The sequence below is a fragment of the Excalfactoria chinensis genome, chromosome 4 (genome assembly GCF_039878825.1).
Source record: "Excalfactoria chinensis isolate bCotChi1 chromosome 4, bCotChi1.hap2, whole genome shotgun sequence".
Lineage (NCBI taxonomy): Eukaryota > Metazoa > Chordata > Aves > Galliformes > Phasianidae > Excalfactoria > Excalfactoria chinensis.
This window is the reverse complement of record NC_092828.1, coordinates 43782301-43807476: the sequence shown is the minus strand read 5'-3', so window position 1 is coordinate 43807476 and position 25176 is coordinate 43782301. Positions and strand designations below refer to the sequence as shown.

Below are 25176 nucleotides of genomic sequence, written 5' to 3'. Positions count from 1 at the left end.
CCGGCGCCTCTCACGGGGCCGCCCGCTGCTCGCTGCCCGCCCCCTCCGCACCGTACGGCCGGCGGCACCCCAGCGGGGCTGCGCGCTGCGCTGCAGTCAGCGGATGGAACGCGCTCTGCTTTGACTCATCGCCCACAGGCAGGTAAGGCTGACCTGTTGTTTGCATCCCATCTCCATGCCGCGCTCTCCTGTGCCTGCGTGCACTCCCCCATCCCTTTCTCAGAGGTTTTAGACGCCTGCCAGAGCCTTCTTTGGAATGCAGTGACTGCCACTGCAGCATTTCCTATGACAGACTGCTGGGTGTGAGGACAGTCTTCCCACAGTCTTCGTTTCTGCTCTATGTGTCGCAACAGTTTTATCTCCCTTCGATCTGCCTGAATGCTGAGCTTGGATCTTCGTTTGTGCCATAGGTCACTCTGCAGAGGTAACCAACGTGTTGCCTTGATACGTGTGTTGTTTGATTTCTTCCTCTGCAGCACGGATCCATCAGTGGTGAACTTCATGATGAGCTGAAGCGCCGGCTGCCAGGAGACACCAGGAAACTGGAGCAGAAGGTGAGTGGTACACTGTGTCACAGTGAGCACCGAGAGGAGCAGAGGCTGCTTTAAGGAAAACTACATGTGAAACGTAAGTTATATTGTCTAATACTTCTGTCGCCACCTGTCAAAAGCAGCAAACCAAGGTAGAACTGTGTTGGAAGTCTTAACAGGCTTCACCGGGAGTCTGAGCAGTTGTTTGGGAACAGCAGCTCCATGTGGTGCTAAGGCAATGCAGACCTAAGCTCATTTCTGCTTTCCAAGTGGAGATCGTTTTAGGCTTGAAAGGCATCAAAGCAGTAAACTGGCACTGTCATGGTCCACAGATGGGATTTGTAGGCAGACATTGCTCTAAGACTCCTTCTGGCATATTGTGGGTTAGTTGAATGCTGAACGCCCAAATGCAGTATGATAGGTGGGTTTTTGTTTCATTTTGGTTTGTTTGTTTGTTTGTTTTTCCTCCAAAATATGTATATTTAATACACCTTGCTCCTCTTAAAACAAATGATATGCTGAAGGGAGGAAGATAGATATATCACTTTGGAAACCCTTGGGATGTTGGTCACAGCAAGTGTTTGGAGAGAAGTGTCTCCACTGTAATCCAAACTCTTTTTCCTGTCAGTAAATCTGACATTTGGAACAGCACACGATCAAGTGGCCTACGTGATTTTTCTGTAGGGATCTCCTTTTGGACACAGTTGGAGACAGTCAGATCCTTGCTCTAATCAACATGGAAGTCAAAAAAACCCAACATGTTATTTACACACATCCTTACCAAAAAACATATCTTTTATGCTGAGTAGGTGTGCACCCAGTGGTTAAGCTTGCATGATCAATAACCTCAGTGGAGAAAAGAAGGTGTAGTGTTTTTATTCTCTTTTTTGTCTGTATTGTGCTGAGAGAAGCTTGCATATGCCTTCAGCCAACAAAAGGAAATTGCTACCATCAGATCTTTAGCTTTCTATCCACCAACCCACCACCCTTTCTTTTCCCTGTATCCCTCTCACTTTCAGGGCTGAAAAAGGTGAGATCAATCAACTACGATAGACAATTCAAATTTTGCTGCTACTTAAATAATTAGATTCATTTCCTGCCATTCAACAAAAAATATTTTCCTTCTGGCCAGGCAACCGAGTAACACTGCAAATGTATTTTTGCACCTAGATCACTGGACAAAATGGGGAATGCATCAATGAAACCCAAACATCTGAGGCAGCCAGACAGGCACATAGCAAACCTAGCTCTTGGTTGTGCTAGCAACTATAAGTTTCTAACGGACCCTGGTCTGGGTATCCATGTGACTGGACAAGTTGATGTGCTTTGCAGCAGGGTGCTTGAACTGGAAAAGGAGCTGAAAAGAAAAGATGAAGAGTTGCAAGAGGGTCAAAGCCTTGTTGCTGAGCTTCAGGAGCAGCTGTCTATGCAGACTAAGGTCATAGCAGAACTCACCAAGGAACTTCAGAGCAAGTGCATACAGCTGAACAAGCTGCAGGATGTTATTAACATTCAAGGAGAACACTCTCTTCAGCCTTCTCCATTTAGAGTGACTCCAAAGAATCAAGTCTCTGCTGACAGGAGGAAAGGAGCGAAGGAGGGTGTATCTGCAGAGCCAACAACACAGCTCTATGATTCCAGCAAACAAGTTAGATTTTCCTTTGAAAAATCAAGAGTCCGAAAGGATTCCAGGTGAGCTCACTGCAGGCTGGCTTATGTTTGTGTTGCAAGGATGTAATTGCAATTATATTGTCACTTTATGAGAGATCACAATCAAAACACCCATCTTTTTTTTCTGTACAGGCTTTGTCACTATGGTAGTCAGGTGCTAGCTGGATTTGTTTAACTTTTAACTAAGAATCATCTGTGTCTCAGACTTCAGATTGAGTTGTAGGTAGCCTCTGTATTTTAGCTTCTAGCCTCTTCATGATATTTGTTATTACTATTAACCAAGCAGAAACTAAGTCTTAGGTCCAGGTTTGCCCTCAGCTAATGTCTTAAGCTCTGCTCTGGTGCAGTGATGGGTGGAAGACTGGATGTCATCACATAGGTTCAGATCCTTTTTCTTCTGTTCTGGATAGCTTGAGTAAGAGTGGGTGGCCTCAGCTACGGCACAGTGTGAGCACAATTCTTAGCTATGTACTAGCCTTTTCATCCAGGCTGGATGTGGCTCTGGGCAGCCTGATCTAGTGGTTGGTGACCCTATCCATGGCAGGGAGGTTGAAACTAGATATCTTTGAGGTCCTCTATGATTCTATGATCCCAGCGTCAACTCCCTGTTGCAAAATATGACAAGATATTTCGTACAGCATGATTATCCTGTTAGTAGCTTCTTCCTGCTTCTGACAGTCATGTTTTAGGAACACATTTGTACTTTTACCTCTCTGAATCCAATTACACTTTCAACCCCTGCAAAAGCCAGAAGAACCAGCAGTTGCCACTCAACATGGGGACAGTTCTCAGGCTAGTATACTTACAGTTTTACCTTTCAGGTATGTGACTGAGCGTGGTGATAGCCAGAATCTGTGAACTTTACCCAGCAGCTCAAGCAATTGTTTTGTGCATCTTTATGATTTTGAGGCATTCACGCTACATTTGAACCTGTAGTGCTGTAGACCTGAAAGCCATCTGGCTTAGTCAAGTTGTCATCCCTTGTGTCCAGCACTACATTTAGTTTCCCCTCCCATTAATATTTTAGAATGTGATTCAAAAATAATCATTGTTACTGGTAAGGTTCCCAGAGATTCATAGCAGTTTAGAATATACCATTCCTGCATTTATTTTGAGCTTTACTTTCCTGGATATAACTGTTTTAATATTCACTGCAACAGCCTTAAGAACAGACCACTGTCCTCTTTCCCCCCCCCACTGTTTCCAGCTCTCCTGCTGTTCTCTTTACTTTCCTTTTATTCCCTTCTGTTCAACACCTCCCCATTTCCTTCATTTGCACTTTAGTTTTTATTGGAATTCTCATCTTCCGTGATGGCCACTAAACTTTCATTTGCCTGCTAACTATTGCCCTGAGTATAATTTTAGAGTGAAGCTGAACTCATTGTTTGTTTCATTATCAACTGCTATTAAGTGTTTCAATTTTGCCACTGCAATTAGCATTAGAGAGTTGGCCATTAGAGAGCTGGCCATGTGTTCTTACAAAAGTTCCTTTTCAATTTGCAGTGAGAAACAAATCAGAAAATAACAAACACAACAATTTTGGATGCCCAACATAAACATCACCTTTTAACACCAGCTATTACTTGGACATTGGAGTAAGTCAGAGAAGACAGAACTGAAAACAATTTCTGGGATAATCTAAGGATTCATTAGATCACACCAGAGATTAAATTACCACTTCTTACATAATTAAGCTTAAATTCAACTTCATATGTTACCAATTGTTCCTAAATTACCAAGAAATCTTCCAGAGTTATTCATTTTCCAGCTCTAACTAACTCTTGGGTAGGACATATGGCAATATGCCTGGCTTTTACTTGAAAGTGCAGGAGCATTCTCTAGCAGTTTGACTATTAAATGGCTGGATGTAAGCTTTTATTAATGGTGCTACAGCAATAGTGTTGTTTTTTGTTTACATTTACTTCGTACTGATGCTGTACAAATTCATTGTATAGTTCTCTGCTATTTATTGAACAGAGTTTTGAAGGGAATACCCCACTGGGAGTATTACAACACAATGCCTTAATGAAAGCTCTAGAAGCTTCAGATGAATTCTCACTATAGACTATGAATGCATATTCCCGTATATATGCAGCCTCCTAAGCGAGATGGATAAACCAATCTCAGCTTCCAAAAATGAGTGTGTTCTTTAAGGGAGATTGGGTATTGAAACGTTTTCATAAAGGTCTGTAGAATTTACCCCTTGAGAGTGGTATCTGAAAGCTGATGACACTCCAGCTATCTTTTAGTCTGAAAATAATTCAACCTCTTACCATTTGCAAGGCATTACTAATTTAAATGTCTGATGACCTGTGGTGTTTTTTCTCCACATGTCCCTTCACAGCATGCTATCATGATCGGTAGCATTTAAGCTGCTTATGTAAACTTCTTCCTCATTACAGTCTCAGGACTGTGACCTGACCGCTACCAGCAATTATTGGATGGAGAGTAAAGTTATTACTGTTTGTTACTTAACAAATACTTATCCTTTCAGCCATTTCCAGCATATGTCCAAAATCTCTCATCACTAAGAGAAAGCTAGGTGGAGAGAAAGCATTTCTCCCTGAGGCATATACTCCTGGCAAATCACAAAACTGGGGTGGGTGTAGGGGAAGCTGAAAAAAAAACAGTCAACAATGATGTATTGTGCTAGGTGAATATGAAATGAGCAAGCAACTGAGTCAAGAGCCTGAGGCACGACTGTGATGCTTTTAGGTCCTCACTGTACTTACTGAAAGCAGCACAGTCCTCTGCTCTGTATTTCTGGGAACTTTAGTACTTGTTCTTAAGTATCATTTCATGAGCCATTACTGTATTTTATTGTGGTGTAATGTGCATGATGCAGGTCAGGGTAAATGAAATAAGCAAAGCCATTTTTAGTTGGAAACAAAGTTAGAGACTCTATTCCAATAACCCTATTGCCTTCAAAAAAAAAAAAAAAAAAGCCTTGTTATGATCTCTGTTTCTAAGCAATCTTTACCATAACTACTTGATTTTATTTTCTTATTTCTTGTCATTACCATTACAGATTTACAGACATTATGCAGTGAGTAACGTGGTAAATGTACTTTCTTTTCATTCCTCATTTCCATGATAGTTCATCGCTGATTTCCCTCAGGAGACTTTGTACGTTCCCTGGTTTTGATGACTGATTTGCATTGTTTTTACAAATACAAGCAAGCAGGGTTTACTTGTAGAAAGCCATGGGGGTGCTGGTTCTGTTGGGCAGTCTACACATGCTGAACAGGAACAAGGGAACCTGAAGACATAATGTAGCTTTCACTGGCAGTAAAAAAGAACTGCTCAGTTGGTCCATAAAGGCTTTCAGTGCAGCATTTGCTTAATTGCATTTGTTTCTGGCGTGGATTCAAGACATTATGCGACATTTAGAGAAAGCGCTTGATCCAGAGCAATCAGAATGCATGGATTGCCTGGTGTGTACACAGAACCAGCTCTTTCCCAGCTGGTTAGTCACTGCTAGTCAATCCAGGCAATGCTGTTTTTCTCTCATTCTCTCCTTAAAATCCAACCATTTGGTTCTTCCACTAGCAGAGCAAACACACACTCCTTGTACTTGTAATCTTTTCCAAATCAACATTTCCCACTGTGGTAAGCGATGCAGAGACATTGTGTCAGGAAATATGAGACAAGAATCAATCAGGACACAGATCCACAAGATCCAAATGGATGAAACAGCAAGATGGTGATAACAGCAGCCATCAGCAACCCTAACAAAAAAGATATCGGTCAGGTCCATATTCCAGCTGGGATACATGACAAGAGTATTTACAGTGCTGTGCCCAAATCCCTACAGAAGAAAAAGTCAAGAACAGTGCTGGCACTTCTTATGAGGTTTGTTTAAGTTACATTGTTATGTGCATCCGTGATACTGATCACATTGTCAGTGTTAGAAATTAGAGGAAACATTTTGAAAAGAATGAAAGCCTGATGAGTAAACCCAGCTGGGCCTGATCTATTAAATTTTGCTTTTCATTGAAAACAGTGAGAAGAAGCTCATCATGGATGCCCTGAATAAAAATCAGTTCTTGAAGAGACTGGAACCTCAGCAGATCAGAGAGATGGTGGAATGCATGTATGAGAGGACTTTCCAGCAGGGGAGTTATGTCATCAGACAAGGAGAGCCAGGCAATCACATTTTTGTCCTCAAAGGTGAGTACTGCTTGCTTATGCATTGTGTAACTACCAGAATCATGAAAGCCATTTAGAAATCTTTGCAGGAGACAGTAACATTGTTATTTGTACTCATATTGGCCCTTCTGATGTATCATCATAGTATCATAGTATCATAGTATTGTGCGAGTTGGAAGGGACCTTAGAGATCATCGAGTCCAACTCCCGGGATTCGAGCCCTCTGTGTAGCAGAGCGGCACTTCTACCCCCTGCTCCACAGGGGGGGATTCGAACCCGGGCCCCCTGGTGTTGCAAACGGGAATTCTACCGCTGCGCCACCGGAGGCACACATGTCAATGCATGTATCATCTGTGACTTTCGTTTCTTTTTTAAAAGAATTAGAATTACAAGAATTAATAAGACTTAGAGTTCATGCTGTACAGAGTACAGGAGCACACTTAGAGAAAATGGAGTTCAGGATCGTGAAGACCTCCAGAGGAGAGCAACTACTAATTCTAATTAGAAATGGATGGTTTAGTGTGAAAAATAGATGATAGCTATGCTTGGAAAGGAAAGATGGAGTGTGGAGAAGGAAAGAGGCAGGATTAGTGCACCCAGAATTTCTCCCAGCACTGTAGAGCTTTCCTGAGGGGCCAATAGGTATGTTAAAAAGTAGAGGTCCAAGCTTTCAGGATGGGTTTTTGGGGGGCCACAATCTGTGAAGAAATTCAGACTACATTTTACCTCTGATAGATTGATGGTAAGGCTCAAGACCACTTTCTCTAAGGACAAAGTAACTTGCTTCTCATCTTTCTGCCCTCTCCCTCACAGTCTGCACATACATATGTATGTGTTTGCAAGAACAAACGAGCCTCATGAGGAATTTCTTCTTTCATCACTGTTTTAATATGCGTTTGTCTAAAACACTAGAGGCTATCTCAACCGCTGCAGACTGTTTTGTTGTAACAAAATTTTATGCCATCAGGGTTTAGAATGATTCTTCTCCATAGTCTATTCGTGGTGCTGAAAAGTTTCTCAACTCTCCTTGCCCTTCATCAATAGTATATTAGCAAATGTAATCCAAAAGAGAAAGAAGTCACTCTGATGGTTTGTACCTGTGTTTCAAGGCAGTGTCCATATCCCTGCTTGAAAGATGAAGCCAGAAATGCATTAATTTTTCTTCATTTCCCTACGTGCAATAGAACTCAGATTCAATTCATGCTAACCTGGTGATCTTTGACAGAGGGCAGACTGGAAGTCTTCCAGCAGAATAAACTACTCTCCTCCATACCTGTGTGGACAGCATTTGGTGAACTGGCCATTTTATACAACTGCACAAGGACGGCTTCCGTGAAAGGTACAGAACATTTCCTACAGAAACGTTGCTCAAAAATAAGTCAGTAGGTTACTATTGTGAGATCCTTGCTATATCTAGATTGTCTTTGATGTTGTCATTTAATAGATGTCTGTATCTCCTAAGTACCTGTGGCAAACTCGTGATTCCTTCTTTGAGTTTGTTCTTCCTGTTGAACAATCCTCTGTTACCAATGTTTTTATCTCTAGTATGATATTTGATAAATGATCATGCATCTCCAAGATAATATTTTTAACCAAATCTGTACCAGATTAACTACTAAGGAAGGGTTATGATCAATGTAGAATGATTTAGTAGCAGCCGTGATCATTAACTCTTAATGTTCATATTTCAAACACTGATTTTGAAGTGATCTCAGAACCGTGTATTGTTTTCTTTTTAATAAAGCAGAAAAAGCCTAATTTGAGAAGAAGTAAAACCTAAAGGAATTGGTTGCTTTTGTATTTCTTTTAGTTCCATATCACTCAGTAAGTTACTGAGTCTCCTCAAGGTCCATTTGCTCATAGCATTCAGAAGACTGAGTTTGATAACAATGAGGTAGTGGGAGAAAGTGCTCAGTGAGACATGCTGCTTCTCCTAGACAAATACTGACCCCTGGTTTGTGTTTACTGACTGGCCACCATAGAGTTCAGCAATGCTGTGACATAAGTATCCATCTTCTTGTTTAAGACTGGATAATAACCCATTCAGTATCCACTGACAGAAAGTGAACAAAAGTGGTTTTAATTCCCCATCCCCATTTTTCCACTTTCCACTGTCCTGTAAAAATAATTCATATTTGGCAGCTTATTTCTTTTCTCATCTGAATCTGCAGAAACCTTGAACCATCAGTAAGTATGAAGAGTTCATGTGTGCTTTTAAGCACACCTAAAGGTGCAAAGGCACTAAAACAAGTTGTTTGCTTTAAAAGCTTCTGCTCCTTCTTTCTGCACCTAGTATAAGCACTTAATCATTGCTGGCTCTGTAGATAGACTAACCTCCTGTAATCTGCTTCTTTGTGGCTGCCTGATAAATAGAACAGTCTTCATAATGTGATTATTTTTCATCCTAGCGTTTGAATATGTTTCCTACTTTTCTTATTTGCCTTCTGCATAGCATTAGCATTGTAATGTAATGGTTCAGCATAGTAAGATGTCATGCTATTTGAGACCTTTGTTAACATTAATTGGTTTTGAGGTAGGATGAGAATTATCCAGTAGTTGAACAGAAAGGATGTGTGAATAGCTAAAATCACTCCAGAAGCTCACCCCTCCCCACTAGCTTTCTCGTGTTTCTTGTATTGGAAGAATAACATCACAGTGCCACCACTGAGCACAAATGATTAATCCATATGTGAAAACTCTAATGCCTTTATACTACAGAAGGAAAACTGCTGAATATGATGCAGCATTTTTTATTTTTATTTTTGTTATTTTAAAGCAATTAAAATTAAGGAGAAACACCATGTTTTGCTCAAAAAAGTGAAAAGCTCTATAGGGTCTATTGTGTCAATGGCTGTACACAGACACCATTCAGTAGTTTGCATCTTTGATGATGGATCTTGTGCTGCGTTCATATTTTAATTGCATTTCTAAAGGTAATCAGAAATCTGTAAGGTTTGTTTTTATTGCCTTTTATTCACATAGGAAAAAAAAAAAAAGTGGTTTTGTTTGTCTCTATTTTGTTTTCTTAAAGCAATCACCAATGTTAAAACATGGGCACTGGACAGAGAAGTGTTTCAAAACATCATGAGAGTGACAGCACAGACAAGACAAGAACAGTACAGAAACTTTCTTAGAAGGTAAACATCATGCATTTGAGTTTCTGAGCAGTGGTTTGGGCTCTGTGATAAGATGTACAATGACATTGTGTTTAATATTGTTAAGAGCACCTTAATGCCTCTACATTAAGCACTCAATAACCTGAATACTGATCTCTTTCAATATTCTTTAGGATTCGCAGAATCATTTTGTTCATTTTAATTGTCTCTATCCTGTATTTCATTTGGAAGTAGCAAGATCTTCTTGACAAAACAAATATTTTTAAGTAATTGAACAAATGTATAGGAAGACTACATTGGCTTGAAGCCAAAACAATGTATTAAATAAAGAAAGTTAATGAAATCCTCTGACTAGAGATTAATTTGCTGCTGGTGCAGGTTAAGTTATAAATTCCTCATCCCTTGAAGACTTGAATATGAGAATTATGTGGCTATCCTTATGAACTCTTTCCTACATGTAGTACTGGGAAGACTGTGGAGGAGTGGAGTATTTTTCCCTCCTGTAGGGTATTTAGAGATAAAAGGTGCTTTTTTTCTGCAGAAGAGCATGCTTTGAGTTTCCAAACCATAAGTAGCTGGTTTCATGTTTTCCTTTTCTCTATCTTTTTCTCTAAGCATGGTAATTCTGATATTGTTTCAGAGATCTCAGGCCTGACCATACATAGCGTGTATTTTTGTATATTTTTTCTTGTCTCCATCTTTGATTTCTGTAAGTATTTCTATATTTAAGCCAATAGTTGGAGAACTACTTGACATCCTAACTTTCACATGCCAGTGTTCTCAGGACGAGAGGTTTTCCCATTCTTAGCAGCAGGTTCAATAAGTAAGTCACCACTGAGGCCCAATTTTCTTTTAGTGGTCATAAATGTAATACTGACATTTTTACCTTTGTCTGATTTTATGGTCTCCGTAATGCATTTGGAAATACAGAACTGGATTATTATAATTTCTTGGTTTTAAATGAATGAGGTCCTGAATGGCTGAATTTTGAATTGAGAGCTTTTTCCCTAATCAAAATGCAAAGTTGATCTACAAACTGATGAATGTTTGCTACATTTCTTTAGTTGTGCAGGGAAAAAGCGAGATAAGAATGCTCCAACCTTCTAGATAGAGCATATTGTGTATTTGGTAAAACATCACCAGTTTAGGTAGTTGCAAATTGTGTTTGTGGTAATTATATGGATGAGAATAAGTCACAGTGTTAATCATAATATATACATACATTTTTGTGCTTTGCATTTCTGTTTTGTTTTTTTTTTTTTTCGTAGTGTGTCCCTCTTAAAAAACTTACCAGAAGATAAACTGACCAAAATCATGGACTGCCTGGAGGTGGTAAGATACTGTTAGATTTATCTAGACAATGTTTGGTAAGCTTTTAAAATAACAAAGGATGAAGAAGTAGTAATAAAAACATAAATAAATAGGAAAAAATTATGTTTTTTAACATGGCAATTTTTTTTTAATTGGTCAGAGTGGGATTTCAGATTGGCAGCAAATAACAGCAGTGTTAATATGTTTGATGAAGCTGCATTTAAATGTGTTACAGATTGGCCACCACACCAATTTTACATAGTAGAATGCCAGCATATTATTATGGGATGTAACTTGTGTTGTACATGGGAAGCTAGACATCAGTAGCACATCCAAATATATTAAGAACTCTGCAAATAATCAGATCTTTCAAAGAGGCTGATGGCATATCGTGCAATGTGGACTCTCTCTTCCTCCCAACAGGAGTACTATAACAAAGGAGATTATGTTATTCGGGAAGGAGAAGAAGGAAATACCTTCTTTATAATAGCAAAAGGAAAGGTAAGATATAATAAAGCAAACTAATAAAGCATACAAACACTTATTGGTGAAAGCTAGCAGAGGATTCTAGAGAATCAAAGCTGGAGAATTTCATCAATAAACTGACAGGAGATATTTCAGATTTCCAAAGTGTGTCTGTGTCTGGAGATGTTTGCTGGTTTGGCTGAGTTGAGTTTAGTTGGGTTAGCTTTGGCTTGGTTTGTTTTTATGGCTGTGGGCACATCAACAGTATGTGTTGTCTCCAGTTTTGATAGAGTTTGAAATTGGTAAGTTACCAAAAGGCTCTTGAGGGACTTCATATCAATCTGAGAGTGTTGCTTGCAACAAAACTTCCCTGAAGATCTGAAGGAGATTGTTTTGCAGTCCAGACACCTGTAGTGGTTGTGTATTACATATTCACTAAATTTATTCCATGATTTAGCAAATCAGAAAACTGAACTGAAACAGTGAAATCCTTTTTATGAAATTAATCAACAAACTTTTCTGCCTTTATTTTTTAAACTGGATAAATGTTAAAAAATGTGAGATGTAATCGATGTTAAAATTATTTCATAAATTCCCTGATCTGATTTATTTGTAAAGGTGGAAAATGTTAGTTGCTGTTTCTATAGGCTTGTTTAACTGAGAAGAAAAGCTCATATGGTATCTGCCCACTTTGGGAAACCAAAGCATTTTTCATTTTTTTGTTTAAAGGGCATTTATTTTGTTCCATTTTAAAGGATGTGAGAAGAAAATTTTGGAGAATGGGTAATAATAAATACATTAATTTTTGCCCTTTCTCAGCAAAATCTGGGATGGACTGCAGGATGTTTGATGGCTTTAAGTTTTGAGAGTAGAAATTATATTTACTTGTAACTTATTGTGGTATCTTTGAGTTTTAGGTGTTTATGAAATAAGCCATGGGATGCTTTGACTTCTACCTTCCTCAATTTTTGTTCCTGTGCTTTCCAGGTAAAGGTTACGCAGAGTACTGCAGATCACTCGCAGCCTCAGCTGATTAAAAATCTTCATAAAGGAGATTACTTTGGAGAAAAGGCCCTCATTAGGTTAGTTTGCATTGATTCCTGACATATTATATTTTCATTGATCTGCCACTGTGTACCAGATTATACACATCATGATTATTTTGAATATGATCCTTCTTTTAAGTTTAGTGTCAGACACAGAAGGCAATGGCAGAATTTGTCTTAGTGTTTTGGTTTTTGCAGAAACAACTTTGAAACTTATTCTGCCTCTTACCTTTGGTTTTCCCTGTAAAAAACAAATGATGGTCTTCTCTGTATTTTTGCTTATGTTCCAGTAAAAGCAGTAATGAAAATCTGTTGCTCCAGCTTTTGGATTACTACTAGCATGGATAAGCTCAATTGTTACTGGAAATAATTGCTCTTTTTGTGCCATTGCCCATGATAGTAAGAAAAAGAAAAAAAGGAGTATAGAGAGTACATGACCTATGAGCCATGTACCTTTTTCCAGGAATGTGTTTTCAGACTTCGATGTGTTCTCAGAAGGCCTTGATTTATTGTATCCGGATTTCACCGACACTGGTGTTTTTCATGATCTTTGGTAGAGTAGCTGAGTTCTTGCTTCTGGGGTTCTTTTCCTGGTAGAAATTATGTGTTGGATTTGCCTAAGGAAGTTTCTGTGAACACTAATTTAATTTTAGAGATAGATAGTGTTTGCAGTAAATGCACTTCTTAAAACTTACTCATTGGAGAACTACTTTCTGCTCAGTACCTCAAGCACTCCCTTACTTTAATATCTTTTCTCTGCACTTCGTTGGCCTCCAGGGAGGTTGTAACAGTCATATCACACAGGTTACAATAAGTCCTTGAAAGCTCTTTCTTTTTAGCAACAAATTGGATGGGTAAATTTACACAGGATATAAAATACTTTATACTAGTCTTTTCTATAAGGTGACAAATACGAATAATGTACGATATACTCCCAAATACATATTGACATAAAACAAACACTGGAAAGTTGGGCCAAGAGAAGAAATCTGCACTTCTTCTTAGAGTTCTTGATTATTGTGTTGTTTCACGTGTGGGCAGTCTGTATTTGATTTGGCAACAAACAGTACCATAAGTAATTTTAAGGTGCCTAAATGTAAAAGTAATTGTCTCTTACCAAGACCTATACTGATAGGGAATTGCAGTATTTTCATGGAGTCTACTAAACAGCAACAACTAAAAAGATGATTAAGATACTTACAAAACACTCAAATCATGCATAGATTAGTTTCTGGGCACCTTTATGGTCTTTTCTATGAATATTTATTTGGGTGATTAAATAGAGAATGGTGTTTGGAATATTTTATCTCTGAGAATCAGCTTTGGAATGAATAGCAGATCTGTTGCAATGTTATTTACATATTTTCCTGATTTTGAGAAGGTTGCTAAAGAGAGTTGTGATCCAAACCCCACTGAAATGGAGCAGAATGTCTTAAGGGAGATAACACGTCAAGTGCAGGACAGTGGGGGGATCTGGCTCAGCCAGCATGTGTTCTTGAAGGGCAGGTCAGGGATTGATCAACCTGATCTCCTTCTATGATCTACTGACCCGTCTGGTGGACAAGGAAAAGGCTGTTGATGTGGTCTACCTAGACTTCAGCAAAGCCTTTGACACTGTCTCCCACAGTATTCTCCTGCAGAAGCTGGCAGCCTGTGGCTTGGACAGGTACACTCTTGGCTGGGTAAGGAGCTGGCTGGAGGGCTGGACCCAGAGAGTGGTGGTGAATGGAGTTAAATCCAGCTGGTGACCGGTCACGAGTGGTATTCCCCTGTAGTCGGTGCTGGGACCTGTCCACTTCAGTATCTTTATTGATGACCTGGATGAGGGCATTGAGTGCACCCTCAGTAAGTTTGCAGATGACACCAAGTTGGTTGGGACTGTTGATCTGCCTGGGGGTAGCGAGGCCCTACAGAGGGATCTGGACAGGCTGGAGAGCTGGGCTGAAGCCAATGGGATGAGGTTCAACAAGACCAAATACCGGGTCCTGCCCTTTGGTCACAACAACCCCAGGTAGTGCTACAGGCTTGGGGCAGAATAGCTGGAAGACTGTGTAGAGGAAATGGACTTGGGGGTATTGACTGATGCTTGGCTGAACATGAGCCAGCAGTGTGCCCAGGTGGCCAAGAAGGTCAATGGCATCCTGACTTGCATCAGTAACAGTGTTGCCAGCAGGAGCAGAGAGGTGATTGTTCCCCTGTACTCAGCTCTGGTGAGGCTGCACCTTGAGTACTGTGTCCAGTTTTGGGCCCCTCACTGCAAGAAAGACATCGAGGCTCTGTGTTCAAAGAAGGGCAACAAAGCTGGTGCACGGGCTGAGCACGGGCTTTATGAGGAACAGCTGAGGGAGCTGGGATTGTTCAGTCTGCAGAAGAGGAGGCTGAGGGGAGACCTTATTGCTCTCTGTAGCTATCTGAAGGAAGGTTGTTGTGAGCTGGGGGTTGGCCTCTTCTCTCGTGTGACTGATGATAGGACTAGAGGGAATGGCTTCAAGCTGCACCAGAGGAGGTTCAGGATGGATGCTATGAAATACTACTTCTCTGAAAGAGTGGTCAGGCAGTGGAATGGGCTGCCCATGGAGGTGGTGGAGTCACTGACCCTGCAGGTGTTCAAGGAACATTTGGATGTTGTGCTGAAGGACATGGTTTAGTGAGAACTATTGGTGATGGGTGGATAGTTGAACTGGATGACCTTGTAGGTGTTTTCCAACCTTGGTGATTCTCTGATTCTGCAATTCTGTGATTCTAAAATGAGACTATACTCTGTGCTATAGAACCTCTAGCACAGAGTATAGTCTCATTTTAGAATCACAGTAGTTAGATAACTAATGACAGACTATAACAGTTCATTCAGTTCAGCAATATTAATCCAAGTACAGGCTATGGAGGCCTTCCAGGAGTTTCACCTAGAACAGCTGTGATCCACCAAGATCCACGTACACTGTAGAATACTTCTAAAGATTGTGACATGCTTCTGAATTCTTCTTATTTCTGTCAATTCTTAGTGATGATGTCAGATCAGCAAACGTTATTGCGGATGAATATGACGTGGAGTGCCTTGTTATAGACAGAGAGTAAGTATTATGCTGTGCCTTAAGGAAAGAGTTACATTCTTCTTCAGTAGATAACAATAAGAGGTGACAGCTGTGTAGGCACAATCACAGTGTTTCCTTAAGCGAATATTGGACGGGTGATTATCTTTTTGGTACACCAATTTGTGGTTATGCTTCAGTCAGACACCTAATGAAAAGAGGCTTGATGGAAGCCACAGGAGCACAGAAACTTAAGAGCAGTTTATTCCTTTCTTTCTCTCCTTGTGCTGATGAAGCTTCACATTGTTAAATACTATTCCTTGGCTCAGGGAACAACAAAAAGCCTATGCATGACCTTGTTTAAGGGATATTGATTTGCCAAGGAGATCATGCAGCCAAATTCCTGATATTGCCCAGCAGAGGCCAGCTGCACACTTCCTGAAGTGGAAAAAAAACAAAAACCAACAAAATGTAATAGAGAAAGCAAAGAAGAGAACATGCAGAAAGTAAAGCAGCAAACCCAACTTTCTTGGGGTTCTTTCTCTGAATTATTTCAGTGTAACAGGAAATGGTCTGAGGAGGTCGGGCTCTTTGTTCCCCTACTCTCTGGCAAATCAGGTTTGATATTTCAGCAGGTTAGTAAACTAGCAACCAGCCAAACCTCTGAAACTGTATACCAGCTAAGCCACAGTATGTAAAACCCTGATGCAGCCACATGGATTTTGGTTTCTCTCTCTTCTTGTAATACGTATGGTAGTTTATGCTGTTTCTTCATTGATTTTAGGACATTTAATCAAACTGTTGGAACTTACGAGGAGTTACAAACCTACCTTGAAGGTTATGTGGCTAATCTGGCCCGGGCTGATGAAAAGCGACATGCCAAGTAAGTCAGATCCTTTGTTTGATATATTATTAATAGATAATCACAAAAAGAGAGAGATACATCAGTAAAATAATGGATGGTGGTTGATGGAGATGATCATTTGGGAATGATTGGAATCACTACAATAAAACTGTCTGGGTACACTTATGGAGTCCAAGGACTTTTCTGAAAATCAGAATATGGATAATCTTAGTACATTTACTTGCAAACAGGTGCTCACTCTGTCCAAGAAATCTGAACACAGAGAAGCGGTGAAAGTGTGCTCGTGATGTACTTTTCTTTCTCATTCTGATGATAAATTCTTTGACCACTAAAGCCACAAAAGGTCAGCTTCAGCTTCTGAAGGTGTTAATAGAACTACACAATCGTGGTTCTAATGTGATGGCTACACAGCCCTGCAGAAACCTTTTCTCCAACGTGAGTGCCCAAAGTTTATCGGCTGGTTCCTTCATTAGCAACCTCACCACAGATCAGCTCAGCCTAAAACCACCATTGTTAGTACTTGATTAATTTCAGAAGGATTTCACTTTTAATTTACTTTTAAATGATGTCCAGAAAGAAAGTGGTTCTGCACAGCATAAATGAAGATGATGTTAGGGAGTAGGAAGGCTTTCCTTTTTTTCCCTTATTTCCTCTATTTTCCATTTCCTGTTTATAGAAGCATTAGAGTCCTATGATACATTCTGCTGGCAAGGAAATCACTAACCTATGTTAATTGTCTTAATGCAGAAGAAGATCCTTTTGTGGACAGTCAACAAAAGAGGTGTCTTTGGAGATGATACAGCTGAAGGAGAAAGTAGCCCAGTTCCCTTCTTCCCCATTTCAGAATTTAGAAGTTGTCACAACTCTCGGTGTTGGTGGGTTCGGAAGGGTTGAGCTTGTAAGAGTTTGTTTTAAACATATTTTCATAGTTCTCAGTCTTCAATAAAATCTTTGTCATAGTTAAAACCAGATTTCCACGCTGGTTGGCTGCCAGTTTGGGAATTCTACAGCATCACCTGGAAAACAAACAAAAATTAAATTTCCAGCCTGCTGTTAATAGCTACTACTTGGAATTTTTGGGAGCCCTGTTTTAAGTTCCATATTTTTAATTTTTTTTTTTTTTGCATTTTGGATAGTATTTCAGTGTAATGTGAAATCACTTGTAAACGTTCTTCACAAACAGGCTCTGCTTTTTGTTAATTTGTGTTCTACTGGTGTTTAGTGATTTTAAATTTAAATTAGGGCTCATTGTGGTATACACTAGTTGTAGAATACATTATCTATTAAATTGATGCTATTTGGTGTATGTAAAATGGGTGAAGAGAATATTTCATTTTTCAAGTAGAGACTGGAATCCCAAAAAGATTTGATGCTTGTCTTAAAATCATACAGTGTTGTTGCGTAGAAGATCTGAAATCTGCCCTTTGCTAGAGTTGTCAGTTTCCATACTGTACTGTGTTGAAAGAGACAGGCTTATCTATCGAGAACAGATGGGCAAAGCTTTCTTTCTTTATCTCATATGTACTCATCATTTTTAATCGCAGGTTAAGGTAAAAAATGAGAATGTGGCTTTTGCTATGAAGTGTATAAAGAAGAAACATGTAGTGGACACAAAGCAACAAGAGCATATATATTCTGAAAAGAAAATCCTAGAGCAGATATGTTCTCCTTTCATTGTGAAGTAAGTTGACCATAAGATTTCCTTAAATCTGACCTGCTGGTCAGCGTTAAGAATAAAGTTTTTGGCATAAATGACTGCTGGAGAAAAGGCATTGTGGATCTTGCATATCATTTGGAACATCCTAAATAGCTGCTGTTTGCCTCCCCAGGCTTTATCGCACGTTCAAGGATAGTAAGTACGTGTACATGCTGCTGGAGGCTTGCCTTGGTGGGGAACTGTGGAGCTTGCTAAGAGACAGGTAAGTTTTATATACAAGTAAGAAAAGGGATATGCGGAATATGGAGAAGGGAGTGAGTGAAGCTTGTTCTAAGATAAGATATTGCATTATCAGGTAACTATCTGCCAAGCAGCCTTTGAAAAATCATCCAAAAAATATGACCTGGAGTAATTTATACAAGCATGCAAATGCATACACTGCAAGGAAGTTAGGAGAGATTTTAGGCTTTTTCTTTGTACAGAGAGATATAAAATCCAATCTGTTGGCATGGGACAGCCAAATCAGGCAAGAAATATGATCATAATTTTGTTGAAGGTACTTTTTGAATGAACAATACTATTGTCCTAACACAGCACGCCATTTATGTTGCACTTGGGAGTGCTGTCCTTCAATGAGGAAACACAAGTGATCTTGTTTCCTTTTGTTTAACAGAAAGCATTAAGGCAGATTTGTTAGAGAGAAGTTGTGTCCTGTAATACCATATGGCTTTTTGTTGTTGTTCTCAATTTTTTCATTTAAACTGTGTTGTCATTATTATTCAGTGGTACATTTCACAGTCAGTTGATATTATTATGCATTTGAAGCCTGTCTAGACTTTTTTATTTGCAGTGGGAGATGACGTATCAATAAAAATAGTCAAAACAGACAAAAAGTGATTTACAAGATCCAGTGATTCAAAGACCCCCATGAAAAAAGATTCAGAATGTCACTTGTGGTTGGAAATGAATGCCAATGCAAAAGAAGTTGTTAGCATTCTGGCTGTTACGTGTTATCTGGTTAATGAGTGAGGTATTTTTAGAAGTTAATTTTGTCTGCATGGATAACGATTTTCTTTTCAGAGGCAGCTTTGATGAACCCACAACAAAGTTCTGCGTTGGATGTGTGACAGAGGCTTTGGACTATCTACATCACATAGGAATTGTCTACAGAGACTTGAAGCCAGAAAACTTAATTTTGGATGCTGAAGGATATATAAAATTGGTAAGATGCAGTGTTATCTTGTCGTACCTGTGTGCTGTTAATATAAAAGCAGGATCCACATTTCCCAGGTGCAGCCTCAAGCAGTCACAGGCTCTACATTATTTCTGTTGAGAGGGAACACAGCAAACAGCTCCTGCCTGATTGGGATGACATTAGAAGTAGAGGTACAGTGCTCTTTAGAGAGCTTCAGACATCTGTTCTGAGGGTTAAAAGCAACCCACCCTTTTCCGTGGGTTGTAAATCTTATGTTCTCAAGAAAAGCATGGGTTGTTCTACCCAAAAGGAAAATCATTTGGGAAATTACGAGTATAAATGGAGTGATCCTATAGCATTCAGTTATCCAGTGGAATTACATCTCTCTCCTTCGCAATAACGCTGTGTAATTGTTTAGTTATAAACTGCTGACTGTGAGATCTCTGCAGGAGGTGTGGAAGCAATGAAGACCCTAAAGCTTCCCAGTAACCTCTCCGTTATGCAGCATCTATTGGTTTTGATCAGGTTGATTTTGGATTTGCAAAAAAGATCGGATCAGGGCAGAAAACCTGGACGTTCTGTGGAACCCCTGAGTATGTTGCTCCAGAAGTCATTCTGAGTAAGGGCCATGACTTCAGTGTGGATTTTTGGTCCCTTGGGATTCTTGTGTATGAACTCCTTACCGGCAGGTAAGTGCCCCCTACTCCAAGTTCTTACCCCATTTATTTTCTTTTTAAGAAGGTTGTTTTTAAAATAAACACTTCATTATTCTTCCCAGAGTAAACAGCAATGACTTGCAAAATGCTATGTCTTCTTGTCTCTTATATACACATGATCATGTGGTATCCTTGACTCCTACAGGCAGTCTCTCAGTTTCACACCTTTCGGGCATTTCAAACAGGCTGAAACACAGGTTGTCAAAGCAGGAAAGTGGTTGTTTTTTTCCTTATACTGTAATATTTTCTCTGAGCAATTCCATGCAACAGTGTGCTTTCTTTATCCAGTCCACCGTTCTCTGGGGCTGATCAGATGACAACATACAATTTGATTCTAAAAGGCATTGAAAAACTGGATTTTCCTAGAACAATAACAAGGCGACCTGAGGATCTGATCCGCAGACTCTGCAGGTAGGAGTGATGCTTTGTGACAGAGCCTGGATATAGATAGGTTGAGCTATTTAAGATGAAGATCAGACTGCCAAGCTCCTTTCAACTTCATTTAGCTGCTCCTCACAGCACTGTGACATTGTTGTGGCTTCCTTTTACCATACTCAGAAAAAAGGAGCAGGGAGCAATGCTTCTTTATGTCTCTTGATGTGACTACACTTTGTATGCAAGCTTCCTCCCTGCAGAACTGTTCAGTGCAAGCAGTTTTAGGACATACATATAAATGCTCTTGCCCAAAAATAAAGATGTTTTTTTTTCAATCCTTATGCTTGCCTTTTTTTTTTCTCTTTTTTTTTTTTTTTTTAAGGCAGAACCCAACAGAAAGATTAGGCAATCTGAGGAATGGAATTAATGACATTAAGAAGCACAGGTAAGTGAAGGAGGTTGCCAAGAGGAAAAATTGCTTTTTAATTTGAAAATATGTTTAATATTTTAGAGCTCAGTTCAGAACCTCACAAAGCTTCAGGCACTTCCAGGCAGTTTGCAAAAGAGATGCCTCCATTGCTACCATGTATATTTTCTACTACAGCGGGCTACACTATAAACAAAAAAGCTGCTAGAAACATCTTGGTTACTGTTTTGTTTGCTTGTTTATTTGTCACGGGTGACATAGGAGTTGGACGAAGTTAATTAATGAGAAGTTGATGCCAGTAGAATTCGTATCTGTCCTTTTACACATCCTGACACTTTGATCTAAAACAGAACAGATGCTCTTTAAAAAGAGGAGTTCAGGTTTTGGTGCAGTGTTAGCTTTATATCCTTTTCCTTTTAATGAAGAAAGTCCACAGTGGATTAGACATTTCCTGCTTTTTCTTTTCATCTGAGTGATTTCGAAGCCCTGCAGTTTGTGCCTGGGAAAAGAAATACTTCGACTCTTCTATATCTGTCCATTTTCTCATGTTGATAAAAGGAGGCTGAATTCCATGGGGTATGCACATCTCTGCATAGCTGTACTTTTGACAGTGCTCAAGCTTCCCCCTTCTAACAACCCTGTGGTCGTGTGGACCGTTGTCATGTGAAATGGTTTAGAGCCCTTGCTTGCATGCGATTAAGTTTTTAACAATATTGTACTTCTAACAGAAAAGTCACTCTGTTTCTTTTTCTTGGTCTCTGTCCCTCTACCATCTCCTATTTCTTTGTGACCAGGTGGTTGAATGGTTTTAACTGGGATGGTCTGAAACTGAGGAAAATAGCATCACCTTTAAAAAGAGAGGTATTGGCTTTGGTTTTCAATTTCATAAGGCTTTACTAATATAAATGTGAAGGATCTGTCTGCAAAGAAACAACTGAGGACAAGTGCAGAATTTCCCAGAGATGGACTTGCATTATTATAGCTCTCCAGTTCAGAGAAAATTAAAGGAAGAAAAGCTATATCCAAACAATACATAACTTAAATTCAGATAGATAATGGAAATGTTATTCTGCTTGTGTAGTTTGCATTAGATTTTCATCATTATTAGGATAAAGTGTGATAATTTATTGATGAACTGTGAAAAAATGTACTTTCTGAGTTGGGTGCATTATTAAGATGCACTGTTCACATGGCTGTGAGCTATACGAACTTGTGTATTCTTATGCTATTATAGCACGTCATTGAATAAGATTCCCATTTTAAATGGCCCATTTATCTTTGATGTGATATGAAAATATATTGAACGTAAAGACTCTGAAACTTGCTTTGGGCTAAACTTAAAACAAATAATAATTCTGAGATCTGCTTTGAGAAGTTACCTCATGAGTGTAGATGCGATCTTAAACAAATTTGAATCAAAGATGTACCAAGTGAGGCCCAATCTTCTTAGTAACTTTAGAGAGCTTTGGGTGACATCTAGGATTTCATAATATTTGGGGAGTGTTTTTGTATCTGGAGGCTAATAGCCTTGTTCTGTTGTACAAGTTAATTGCTGTTACTTTAGCTTTTAAAGAATACAGAATTTCCTCCACTGAAAGAAAGGATCCACATCATGTTGGCCTTTCATTCCTGCAGTGGTAGCAATACAAATGATGCCTAATGAATAGAGATTGTTTCCAAAAATTAGCTTCTGAAATAACCATCTGCTTGTGTATTTAATGCCACAGTTATCTGGACCAACTGATTACAGCTACTTTGACAGCTATCCACCTGAAGAAGGAATGCCTCCAGATGAACTCTCTGGCTGGGACAAGGATTTCTGATACTTTTTCTTCCAGAACATCTATAGAGACTCGTGGGCATCAGTTCTAAACCTGTTCTTGTGCTTCTTGCTTAAAACCAAAGTACATGATGTTTTTGAAAACATTATGTTCCCTGGAGAATAGATGACGGTACAGCAACCAGATCTTGTTTGGGTAGTGCACCAAATTCCGTGTGCATCTCCTTATAAAAAAAAAGCATGCAGAGGCAACCTGAATATTTTTTTGATACACAATATCTCTACAAACATTTTCTGACACAACGGATGGGATGCGTGGTTTTTCCATTGGGAATTTGACTAGCACATATTTTGGTATCAACAAGGTTACCACGTGTCTTTATTTGGAACAGAGGGAAGATTGTGGGCCCATAATTTCATGGAATTTGTCAATACCTGACACTACAGGCATTTATTTTTCATTTTATAATGAGTCTGCTGTGTGTTTTGCTCTTTCCAGTAATGGACAGTACTGCATTGATCCAGAAGCATGTAGAAGAAAGACTTTTTCTACAAGATTGATTTGACCCGATGCTGCAGCTTAAAGGGTATCACTGTGGAAACTGCCTATCAGCTCAGTTCTGCACCAGGCTGAGTACGTGAAACAGGGTATAACAGGTCAAATGAAAATCCAGCTGGGAACTAGGTAAATGCCTAATAGATTTTTCCTGGAAAAGCAGACTCTGGTACGTATTTCCCTAACTGCTTCAAAGAGCTATGTCTGCATCTTAAAATGGTGTGCTTTTATGTAGTGTGAAGCTAAAATAATAGACAAAAGGTGTTTATCTTGCAAGAAGAAATATGTAAGTACAGAATCATATTCTGTCTTTTAAATATATTTTCAATTATATTTTGCTTTCATTGGTATTTTGCTGAAAATATGAAATTTGCTGAAACATTGATGCTAAAACTCCCACTCATTTTGATGTCCCACTTGCTATCACTAGATGTGGATACCTGTGGGTGGAAGGCATAAATGAAAAAAAGCACAGCTGCTGACTTGGTATTTTCCAGTGAGCTTAGTATCCCAGATGGGTTTTACAATTTCCTTGCAGGTTTTCAGGGCATGATCAGGCAGAGACTTGAGTAGCTCAATTTGGACTCAGGGTTGACCCTTCTTTGAGCAGGAGGTTGGAATGGAAACCTCCCATGACTCTGTGATTCTAGGAATTAATTTTAACAGTCAGCTACTTGCATAATTACAATGTATCATGACACTTTTCCCCATATGAGTTTGCAGATGCTTGATTTTTGTCTATTAACGTCTACATTATTAGAACAGAAGAGTCCTTTCGAAATGTTGATTGTATGATAAATGCAATTGGGTGTTGAGTGCTCAAGGTTTAAATATAAAACTCTTGCTCCCTGCTGTGAAGGCATGGCATCTTCCTGGGGATCATGCTGGTTTTCTTGCATCAATGTATCTGTAGTCCCTGACAGGAATTGGTTCAGTTCCCAACCTTAATTTATATATTCAGACTGCCATGGCACACTGCATTTCAAGTGCTGGATGGAAAACCTCCCAGGAAACTTGTGAAATGTGCTCAGGGCTTCTTAACTGACACTGGTTGACTTCTTAGCTACTGGTTACGACATATCCCAACTGGCCAAGGAAAGGGCTGCCACGAAGGCTGTCCATTTTCCCCCATTTTTGGTGAATGAAGGAACCGGATCTTCAACTTCTGAGGTCAGCATCAAGCTCCAGCTTGCCCTTAATTAGAGAATGTGGGGAGCTGGGGCTGTAATTGCTGTGCAACACACATTTTGGTTTTTTGAGGGGGAATCGCTCTTCACTGAACCTCTGCCTGATGAACTTCTGAATGTGCTGTAGGACAACATTCATTTGGCTGTTTTGGGCAGAAATCCAACAAAATGTTTTCATTAAAAATTGTAGGAAACAAGAAGATCCTTGAACTGATGATTTACACTGTGTAGGTTAATTAATTTGTTCCGTGTTAACAAATACATTTTATTGCTGAGCAGTCAGACAGATTGATTTTCTTTGACAGAAGATCAATTTAAACATTTTGCCCAGCTTTCAGCCCAAGTAAAGGCAGCAGAGTACTTTCCATTGGAAAATTATCAGGACAAAGAGGGTGGGTTTGGATGCTTTAAGCAAGGACTATGGGTGCTTTAGACCCTTGCAGCAGCTCCACTTATTACCACCAAAGAACAGATTTTCAGGACTTAGACATGACTAGACGTTATGGATGTATGCTTCTCTGTGTGTCTGTCTGTCTCCCATACATATTTGTATTATAGTCAAAAGAATATTGAGCTAAATTTTATAAAAAGATTTTGAATGTATTTTTCCATTGTATCTACAGGTAGTTTTCCTCGAGATACATAACAATAAATATATATATTGTTTTTTAAGTGAAGAAATATAAGCGCACTGTTCATTGCAGTAAGCAATTAAGTCTGTGGAACAAAAGGATGTTTTGTTTATGAAACAATCGTGTTGCTTGTTTAACTTGCAGTGTGTGCAAATAAAAAATAAGCTTGCAGTGCAATGGGTAGGTCAGTGCCTTTTTACGGTCTCATTCTGCACAGCAGAATCACTGAGGTTAGAAACAACCTCTAAGATCATCTAGTCCAAGTATTAAAACCATCAATACCGTGCCCTTTCAGAGAATCATTAAGATTTGAGAGGACCTCCAAGATAATCAAGTCCAGCAGTCAGCATATCTCCCACTCAAAATATGCGTATTGAAGGAGATGCTGAGAAAACAAATGATATGTAAGAAGTTACAAGAAGTGAGATTACGGGTCTCTGTTGTGTTTATGTGGGGGAATCACGTCTAT

General features: G+C 39.4%; 1 protein-coding gene across 4 annotated transcripts; it reads left to right on the top strand.

The window, feature by feature from the left end:
- PRKG2 (protein kinase cGMP-dependent 2) lies at positions 1-24884 on the top strand. Of its 4 annotated transcripts, none has more exons than XR_011903435.1 (20): positions 1-142; positions 477-554; positions 1701-2222; positions 6205-6371; positions 7576-7689; positions 9382-9487; positions 10735-10798; positions 11201-11278; positions 12230-12324; positions 15291-15359; positions 16102-16200; positions 16930-17080; positions 17727-17863; positions 18012-18101; positions 18920-19061; positions 19560-19723; positions 20039-20161; positions 20512-20570; positions 21347-21413; positions 22280-22349. XR_011903435.1 is itself a non-coding variant. In XM_072335563.1 (20 exons), exons 3-20 carry the CDS (start codon positions 1714-1716, stop codon positions 22373-22375), a joined length of 2334 nt encoding a protein of 777 aa, XP_072191664.1. In that variant the 5' UTR covers positions 1-142; positions 477-554; positions 1701-1713; the 3' UTR covers positions 22376-24884. The 4 variants fall into 4 exon arrangements, 3 of the variants coding, with proteins under 3 accessions (XP_072191664.1, XP_072191665.1, XP_072191666.1); XM_072335563.1 differs by having other exon boundaries at positions 20508-20570; positions 22280-24884; XM_072335564.1 differs by having other exon boundaries at positions 477-627; positions 20508-20570; positions 22280-24884.
- The last annotated feature ends 292 nt before the right edge of the window (positions 24885-25176 follow it).

Bases quoted from the DNA above. Each gene is read 5' to 3' on its own strand.
- PRKG2 (XM_072335563.1), top strand. From the start codon at position 1,714: ATGGGGAATGCATCAATGAAACCCAAACATCTGAGGCAGCCAGACAGG. The intron at 6,372-7,575 runs GTGAGTACTGCT...GATCTTTGACAG, and splicing joins TCACATTTTTGTCCTCAAAG to AGGGCAGACTGGAAGTCTTC. The intron at 9,488-10,734 runs GTAAACATCATG...TTTTTTTCGTAG, and splicing joins TACAGAAACTTTCTTAGAAG to TGTGTCCCTCTTAAAAAACT.